The following is a 9,380-nucleotide window of genomic DNA, read 5'->3' on the forward strand; positions in this document are numbered from 1 at the left end:
AGGAAGGAAGGAAGGAAGGAAGGAAGGAAGGAAGGAAGGAAGGAAGGAAGGAAGGAAGGAAGGAAGGAAGGAAGGAAGGAAGGAATAGACAAGTGAAATACATGAATAGGAGATTTTTCTGAAGTTAAGCAAAGTGAAGGCAAAACCGAAGCAGTGATATACACACAGGTAAATAAGAGCAAGAAATCCCAAAAAGCAAAAATATATAAGACATTTGAAATTTGGCCTATCATTAAAATGAGATGAGCTCATGGAGTCAGGAAGACAAGTTCAAATCTAGCCTCAGACACTTACTAGCTATTCAACCCTGGGCAAATCTCTTAACTCTGTTGGTCTCAGTTTTCTCATCTGTAAAGTGAGCTGGAGAAGAAAATAGCAAACCACTCCAGGATCTCCACAAGAACTCCCTATAAGGGGTCACCAAAGAGCTGACCACAACTGAAAAATGACTGAATGACAATAACATCAAAAATAATGATGGTTTCGTGGACAGTCATTTCCTTGGTTCTTTTTTGTGGAGAAAAATGCTTATATTTGTTGAATAAAAAATACATTAAGAGGAACATAAGCATAGACCATTCTCTCAAATGTCTTGAATTTATAGTAGCAAACTCCTCCATTATTGCAGCGAAGACATCTAACACCCACCCTAAGCCTTTGAAAATCTGGGCACAATCTTTAATCTCTGGTGATTAAAGGGGTCCACAAGACGTGGGGATGAAAAAGGTCTAACAAATAGCTTTATATTTGGAGTTCCTACTGGATTCTCATCTCTCAAAATTATTAGGAAAGAAATTTTAAATGCTTCTCAGAGGAGAAAACATTTCATTTCATTTTTTAAAAAAAGAATGAGCTGAACCTCCTCACTTTGAAGTAAAGGACTGAATTTTAAAAGGATAAAGCAGGGAAAAGATCAGCAGCCAGCAAGCAACCACTGAGTGACTTGCTGATATTAATCTAGTATAGATTAGACCCTCCTTCCCTGTCCTAGGCCAGATGTTTTCTCATCTTTCCCACATCTTCTATAAAACCAATACCCAAATCTATAATTCACCCAAACGAGAGTCACCCAGGTGTTTGTAATTCACTGTGGCCTTGTTGTAACATTATCCTTGGGCTCTCTGCCAAAAGACTGGTAAGTGGTCCAAGTTTACAAAATGGCCCTCTCCAAAGCATCTCATGAGATGGGGTTGTTTGGGCGCACAAAGGCTTGCCAAGGTGCTCATCCACCATGGGAGATGTGTAAGAAGATGACTAGCCCCATTCAAGGCTCAGAGAAGTGACTTCCCCAAAGATAACCAGCTCCTAAAGCATCCCGTACAGTCATTTTTTCATTTGTATCCAATTCTTGGTGATCCCATTGTGGGGTTTTCTTGGCAAAAATACTAGAGTGCTTTGCCATGTCCTTCTCCAGCTCATTTTGCAAATGAGGAAACTAAGGCAAAAAGGGTTTCATGACTTGGCAGGGTCTATCTGAAGCTAGATTTGAACTCAGGAAGAGGCGTCTTCCTGACTCGATCCACTGGCCACCTAGCTACCCCATAAAGCAAATCCAGTGCTAAAACCCACCCCAAAGCATCCTGTGACATAATCGATGTCCATTGTGTTAGCAGCATCTACAAGTTTCTCGGAGCATGGAGGCCTAGAACCTAAATGTAATCCCGTAATTGGAGCATTCATTGAAAGGGGTCTCTTTCCTTCCCTAATTCCACTCGCCTACAACTTACTCTATGATAGACTGTGCCATCTTCCTCACTGTTCCTGGATCTGACTCTGCACTTTCATGGGGCTTAACTTTCAAGGAGGCATAGGCATTGGCTGTCTTCTCCATTATGTCTTTGGAGACCTCTATGGGATAGTTGTATAGGCAGAGAGTCGATTCAAAATTTGTCGAGATGCTCCTTTGGGTGGTCTGTTCAACAGTCGTCTTTACGTCATCTAGCATCTTGCTGGTTTCTGAGGAAACTGCTTTCTCAGAAGGGGTCAGCGTCGATTCCTCTCTCTTAAGAACGCTTGACCTCAACTCGGACTGACTTTTAAAGAGCTGAGAAATGGCTCCGTCTACATTACTGGCCGCCTTCTCCGTGAACCTCTTTACGTCCGATGAAGAGGTTCGAAAAGTCGATTCTACAGTTGAGATAGGTGATGAGAGCTTTATTTCGGGCACAGGGGCTCCCACAGATAAGGGTTTGGAAGGTTTTACCTTTTAAAATTCAAAAAAGAACACTGATTATAAGGTAAGAAAAAACTAAGCAGAAACTCTTTAACAGTCCTCTTAAGGTCATAAAAACTCTTTCAAAGCATCAAATGAAACGTGATTTAGGGATACTGGTAGGCAATTTAAATGACTCCATCTTACTATCAGTCGACCCCAAAGTAAAATAAATCTTAAGAGAATTTTAAGAACAAGAATAACCTTAACAAAGCATTCTCTCTTCCTTTTAGCAATGAAACTGTCCCAACTCGGGGAGGGCTGATCATCTCACCTTTGATGCAGCTGCCAAGTAGTTTTTCCTAAAACACAGGATAACCATGTCATCCCCAAGCTCAATGAGCTCCACTGATTCCCCATTACCTCTAAGATAAAATACAAAAATTCCTTTCCTTGACATTTAAAGCCCATCCCGAAAGACCTCTTTTCTTGCTCTTTCTAGATCTCACGTTTTCTTCTAATTCTATACAGCCCGAGAGCCAGCTATGCTCCCGTCCTAGGATTCTTATTCTGGTTCCCGAACTGTTATTTCCACATTCGTGGCATGGTATCTCCAGGGTCGGTAGCTTGTTATCCACCAGGGCTGGAATATGTCCTGCCCCATCACCTCCTCAGCTTGCCCAGCTTCCTTCAAGTCTCAGCCCAGACTCCCCCATGGGCAGGAGCCTTTCCCTGTCCCCGAGCCCTTCTAATGCCTTCCCTTCCGAGATGACCTTCCACCTGTACAGGAGGGAGCTTGTACTGATCTAATGATTTCTAGGTTTTCCTCCCCCAATACAATATAAGCTCCTTAGAGGCAGTTTTTCACCTTTCTTAGCATCCACTAAGACATTGACATAGTAACTGACCTACCACTGACTATCTGCATGACTTGGGCACGTCATAGCACCTGTCTAGACCTCCCTTCTCTCCCACCTCTAAGGGCCCTTTTAATCTCCAGATCCCTCCCAGTCCGAGAATACTTAAATGTCTTCCTTCTCTGCTAAGTCCAGATAGCCACCGAAGTTCCTTCTAGCCCCAGGTCTGATATCTTTTGATTCTATTTCTTTTTTCACTGAAAACCCTCACCTTCTGTCCTACAATCAATACTGTGTATTGGTTCTGAGGCAGAAGAGGAGTAAAGATTAGGCCAGTGATTCCCAAAGTGGGCACCAGCGCCCCCTGGTGGGTGCTGCAGCGATCCAGGGGGGCGATGATGGCCACAGGTGCATTTATCTTTCCTATTAATTGCTATTAAAATTTTTTTAAATTAATTTCCAGGGCGCTAAGTAATATTTTTCTGGAAAGGGGGCGGGAGGCCAAATACTTTGGAAACCACTGGACTAGGCAATGGGGGTTAAGTGATTCTATTTTTTTTTTTTAATTTAAAACCCTTACCTTCTGTCTTACAATCAATATTGTGTACTGGTTCCAAGGCAGAAGAACAGTAAGGGCTAGGTAATGGGAGTGAAGTGATTCTATTTTTTTTTTAATTTAAAACCCTTACCTTCTGTCTTACAATCAATATTGTATATTGGTTCCAAGGCAGAAGAGCAGTAAGGGCTAGGCAATGAGGATCAAGTGACTTGCCCAGGGTCACACAGCTAGGAAGTGTCTGAAGCCAGATTTGAAACTAGGACTAGATGAAACTATCCATCTCTACACCTGGCTCTTAATCTACTGAGCCACCTAGATGCCCCTTACCCTGTGATTCTAAGTCATTTAACCTCTGAGACCTCGCTGTCCTCACTTGGAAAATTAGGGAGATGGATAGGCTAGAAATTATTTCTTTTATAGCCACCCCCTAAGTGTGTCCTATTCTTTTTTAAAGCTCACTTCCTCTTTTTCTAAATATTTTAATAAGAGAGATGTTTTCTTATATTCTAGAAGATCTCTTATAAGTGGAGGGGGAATTTATTTGCTTATGTTAAAAATCCTTTAACCAGGGAAAAATGTTTTCCTTTGATATACATACACATAGCAACACATGCAAGGAAAGGAGGGACAGATTTACCAGCAGCCACAAAGCAAATCAAAGTCACCTTTGGCATTGAAAGACTCTCATGTGTTTTCTCTCATGCATTCCCATTTCTTAGGAATCTATTTCCATATTAATATGGCGCCCATCAGTGGGGTCTATAAGCACTCTGAGGAGGAGCCTCAGCCTTCCCCAGGGTCTAAGCTTGGCTATTCCCACTCATGACTGGCATGACCCTCTGGGCATCAAGACTTTCATCAAGTGAATCAGAACGTTGGACTCCACAGCCTCAGTGACCTCTGTGAACATTGGTCTCCTACAGCTCTTGGTCTCTCATCTTCGGAGCCAAACTAACTTTGCCTTGCTGGGCCCCTGGATTAGATTGCCTAGAGGTTCCGTCCAGCTGGAGAGCTATGATCCCATAGTTCTAGATCCTAAACCAACCTGGGCCTCCATTGCTTCTCTTTAAAATGAGGGTAATGGACTGTTTCCAGCACTCTGTGATTCTATATCCACACATAGTGGATAGAGCCCCAGGCCTGGAGTCAGGAACACTCATCTCCCTGAGTTCAAATCCGGCCTCAGACACTTATTAGCTGGATGGCCCTGTTTACCTCAGTTTCCTCATCTGTAAAATGATCTGGGAGAAGGAAATGGCCAACCCACTCCAGTATCTCTGCCAAGAAAACCCCCAATGGGGAGACGGAGAGTCAGACACAACTGAACAACAATCTCCAAAATCAGCCCTTCCACCTCCAGATCTAAGATCCTACAAGTTCATAGCAGACTCACCATGGGTTTGATCACCAAGTTCCTCTCTGCGATATTGGCCTTAAACTTGTCATTTGGATAATAGAGAACAAAACACATACACAGCGGCGTGACCCCCTCATCTGTACACACATTCACATTGGCTCCATTGTCAAGAAGAAGGTTGATGATAGCATTGTGGGAATGAATCTGGGAGGAAGAGAAGGATTTAAGTTCAGAGGAACTAAAGCTCAATAGACAAGAGCCAAAAAATAATCAAAGACAGGAGGCCATCCCCTTACATGCACAGGGAGTGAGCACTCCATCCCTGGCTAGAAAATCAGCATCATCATTATAACAGCTAATATTTATACAGCACCCACTACGGGCCAGGCACTGTGCTAAGGGCTTTAGTATGTTCTTGTTGGATCCTCACAACAATGCTGGGAGCTGAGTGCTTTATTATCCCCATTTTACAGATGAGGAAAGTGAAGCAGGCAGGAGTGTTCCTGATTATAATAGAAAACCTATTCTTCATGCATAATATCTCCCATATTTCTAGATACTCTTTAGAGATGTGAAATCGAGTTAAAACACTGAAAGCACCACAGTGCTAATGACGACAACAAAATTAAAAGAACGAGAGTGTATAAAAGAGAACTTGATGTGGATTCTTCTCAGAAAAGCGCTTCTTTGGCCAACCGAGGCACGTGATACCATCTATTAAAATGTGCAGAAATGTCACTTCTGATTTGCTATTTAGGCACATGGGCCCAGACAGTGGATAAAGTTGTCCTGAGATAAAACCATGCAAGCGTAACTGCCCCCTTGAGTGCTGTGGGGGGGAATAAAGACCATCAAAGTTTAAACTGTATTTGACCAGCACCAGGCAGAAGTACGAGGGCCGCAAGGTGGAATTTGGTTTCCTCATCTATAAAATGGGGGTGATAACTTGATGTGCAGCTTGCATGTTCCCATTTCTGCACATGTTATTTCCCCCATTTAAATGGAAGCTCCTTGAGGGCAGGGACTGTTTTTGCCTTTTCTTTGCCTGGCACAAAATAGGCACTTACTAATCTCTTCTATAGATGTGGCTAGACAGCCCAGTGGATAAAGCATGGGGCTGGGAATTAGGAAGACTTATCTTCCTGATTTCAAATCTAGCCCCAGACACTGACTGGCTCTGTGACCCCCTGAGTAAGTCATTTAACTTTGCCTCAGTTTCCTCCTCTATAAAATGAACTACAGAAGGAAATGGCCAATTGCTCCAGGATCTTTACCAAGAAAACCCCAAATGGGGTCACAAAGAATCAGACACAACTGAACAGCAATATAATTAGTATCCCTGTCTCTCTCTCCTTTCTTCAGTCCACTGTCCATGGAGATCCCAAAATGATCTTCCTAAAGCACAAATATGGGGCCACATCCCTCTGCTACTCAATTAACTCTAGTGGCTCTCCATTACCTATAGTCCACTGGGCTTTTTAACTTGGGCTCTGTCAATATATTCTGGGGGCTGCTAGGAGGCTCAGTTGGTAGAAAGTCAGCCCAAAGACAGGACCTGGGTTCAAATTTAGCTTCAGACATTTCCTAGCTGTGTGACCCTGGGCAAGTCACTTAATCCCCCCTTTGCCTAACCCTTGCCTCTCTTCTGTCTTAAAATTGATACTAAGACAGAAGGTAAGGGTTTAACTGTACACACACACACACATACATACACAAAGAGAGATAGATAGATAGATAGATAGATAGATAGATAGATAGATAGATAGANACAGACAGACAGATAGATAGATAGATAGATAGATAGATAGATAGATAGATAGATAGATAGACTGACTATATTTCTATGTCATTGGCCTCCTTTACAATCTCAGGCATTTTATGTATTTGAAAACATTATTCCGAGGAGTATATAAGCTTCCTGGATGGTCCAAGGCACAAGAAAGGTGAAGAATTCTTGCTTTAGGGTCAAATATAGACTCCCGTTCAGCATTTAAAGCCTTTTGCACCCTGGCTCAAACTTACCTCTAGAGCCTTATTATATAATCTTCTCTTTAATTCACTCTGCACTCCAAAGAACTCTTGCTATTCCTCAGACATGACATTCTAGCTTCATGCCTTTTTACTGGCCTCTCCCCATGCCTGGAATGCAGTTGTTCTTTGGTTCTTTTTTTTTTGAGGGGGAGGAGTTGCAGGGGTTGCGGGGTGCGGAGAGTAGAGGCGAGGATTGGAGCAGACCTAGGCTTTCCTTTGTCTAAAGCAGAAGTGTCAAACACTAGACATTCTGGGTGTAGCTCAAAGCAGATTAAAATATAATTGGGAAACAAAATGAATATAAAATAAAATTTTTTAAAACAGATAACAGTACATTTTAAAAGCCAGTGTGTGGGGGCAGCTGGGTAGCTCAGTGGATTGAGAGCCAGGCCTAGAGACGGGAGGTCCTAGGTTCAAATCTGGCCTCAGACACTTCCCAGCTGTGTGACCCTGGGCAAGTCACTTGACCCCCATTGCCTACCCTTACCACTCTTCTGCCTTGGAACCAATACACAGTATTGACTCTAAGACGGAAGGTAAGGGTTTAAAAAAAAAAAAAAAAAAAAAAAAAGCCAGTGTGTGGCTGTGTGGCCCTCGTTTCTATCCAGTTTGCCACCACTGGTCTAAGGAACACCCAGTGAGGAAACTCATCTATCCATATCAATATCTGTTCTGAAAATCAGTCTTAAGAGAGTTTCCTGGGAAACTGGGCTTGTGTGTGTGTGTGTGTGTGTGTGTTGGGGGAGATTCCTGGGCTTGGTTTTTGTCTGTTTGTTTGGACAAGGCTATGATTTCATTTCATCATCTACCAATGAAGATGGGCACCTTCTCTGTAAGTGACATTAGGGGACTGACTCCAGGGTCTCACGACCAGGATATGACCGAGGCCTACCATATCCTGGCAGCTTCTCTATCCACCCCACCACCATGCCCTAGAGACCAGCTATCAACCCCCAAATCCCTGGACCGCCTCTACCCATCACTGTGGTCCCTTCATCATTAAACTCTGCCTTCTACACTGAGTAAATTTCCCACCTCTCTTACCGTGGCTGCAGCCAACGCCGTAAAGCCCCTGCTGTCGGCAACATCGGCCAGGACGAGATCATCCCGGAGAATCTCATAGACTCGGTCAAAGTCTCCCTTAGTCGACTTCATGATCAGTTCCTTAGCCAGGCGCTCTTTGGGGCCCCGCTGCCCAAAGCTATCTCGGTTTCCGTTCATGATGTTATAAATACTCTTGCTGAACTGAACTTTAGTGTGTCTGAATTAAAGGGGGCAGAGAATCAGTTTTTGTTTTAAGTCATGAAACAGATCTTTTCTTTCCTTTTTTTTTTTCTTTTCAGACCTGAGTGCAGCAGGAAGATAACTTCCAGTGAAGAAACTCCCCCTACCAATGTTTATTCACCCCTGAGCTGCAATTTACAGTTTTAGAGAGCAGCTGGGCCATTGGGAGAGATTATTCACTTGTTCAGGAACAAAGAGTGAGGATGGGTAAGAGGAGAGATCTGGTATTGGGTCTTCCGGACTCCAAGATTAGCTCTCTAGCTACCAATTCATAATGCCTCTCTGTCCATCGAGTATTTCTTGATGGGGGAGGGGGAAAAAGCTGCAAGGGACTTCATGGGATCATAGATTTAGAGTTGGTATGAGCCTCAGAGGTCATCCCATCCAAATTCTCCATATTACAGATGAGGAAACTGAGTCTCAGGAAGGTTTAGTGACTTATCCCCAGTTAAACAGGCAGGAACTAGTAGAGTTACTATTTGAAGCCAAGAATCTGGTTTCCAAATCCAGCTCTTTCCTCTTCTTCATCTATGAAACAGGAATGAAAAACCTACATAGTTAACGGATAACAGGTTGACCTCTACCTGAATTTGAAGAAGCTGGGTTCAAATCCTGCCTCTTACTCTGTAACCCTGGGAAAGTCACTCAACATTTTAGTGACCTAAGTATTTCTCTAAGACTCTTCACACTCATTGGCAAAGTAGGTTTCCTCTCTGGAACCTCCTGATATCTGGGAAACCTCAGGTCAGGATCAAAGAACCCAACAGCCTCTATCCACCATCCCCTCTCAGATTATTTCCCTTTCCTTTTTGCCTTTTCAGAATGGACTCTGCCTTAAATGTCATATTTCTATTGATTGCTCTCTGTAATATCATTTTTTTCTTTTATTATTTGAATCTTTTGTTCCAATCTATATATTCATTAAATTCTTCATACGTTCATTTTGAAAATTTTAATCTTCAAGTGATGGACTAACCAGCTTTCTCAGGTCCTCTCCCCTCTCCCTCTGCTTCTCCCTTCTCTCCCTCTGCCTCTGCCTTTCCTTCTTCCCCTCTCTCTCTCTCCCTCTCCCTCTCCATCTTTCTCTCTCTCTCTCTCTCTCCCTCTCCCTCTCCATCTTTCTCTCTCTCTCTCTCTCTC

The 9,380-nt window shown here is 43.2% G+C and overlaps 1 protein-coding gene across 1 annotated transcript; it reads right to left on the reverse strand.

Annotated features, from left to right (window-relative positions):
* Nucleotides 1-1,723: 1,723 nt before the first annotated feature.
* On the reverse strand, nucleotides 1,724-8,177 carry LOC123246876 (ankyrin repeat and MYND domain-containing protein 1-like). The gene is made up of 4 exons (XM_044675655.1): nucleotides 8,001-8,177; nucleotides 4,962-5,129; nucleotides 2,487-2,514; nucleotides 1,724-2,127 (listed from the first exon to the last, which is right to left on the reverse strand). Exons 1-4 carry the CDS (start codon nucleotides 8,175-8,177, stop codon nucleotides 1,724-1,726), a joined length of 777 nt encoding a protein of 258 aa, XP_044531590.1.
* Between the last annotated feature and the right edge of the window lie 1,203 nt (nucleotides 8,178-9,380).

The sequence above is a fragment of the Gracilinanus agilis genome, chromosome 4 (assembly GCF_016433145.1).
Source record: "Gracilinanus agilis isolate LMUSP501 chromosome 4, AgileGrace, whole genome shotgun sequence".
NCBI classification, from domain to species: domain Eukaryota; kingdom Metazoa; phylum Chordata; class Mammalia; order Didelphimorphia; family Didelphidae; genus Gracilinanus; species Gracilinanus agilis.

What these genes read in the sequence shown, in the direction of transcription:
- LOC123246876 (XM_044675655.1), bottom strand. Translation starts at nt 8,177, where the DNA reads ATGAACGGAAACCGAGATAGCTTTGGGCAGCGGGGCCCCAAAGAGCGC. An exon ending in ACTTGGTGATCAAACCCATG is followed by an intron (nt 2,515 to 4,961) that starts GTGAGTCTGCTA and finishes CCTGTGTTTTAG; the next exon opens with GAAAAACTACTTGGCAGCTG. An exon ending in ACTTGGCAGCTGCATCAAAG is followed by an intron (nt 2,128 to 2,486) that starts GTGAGATGATCA and finishes TCTCAACTGTAG; the next exon opens with AATCGACTTTTCGAACCTCT.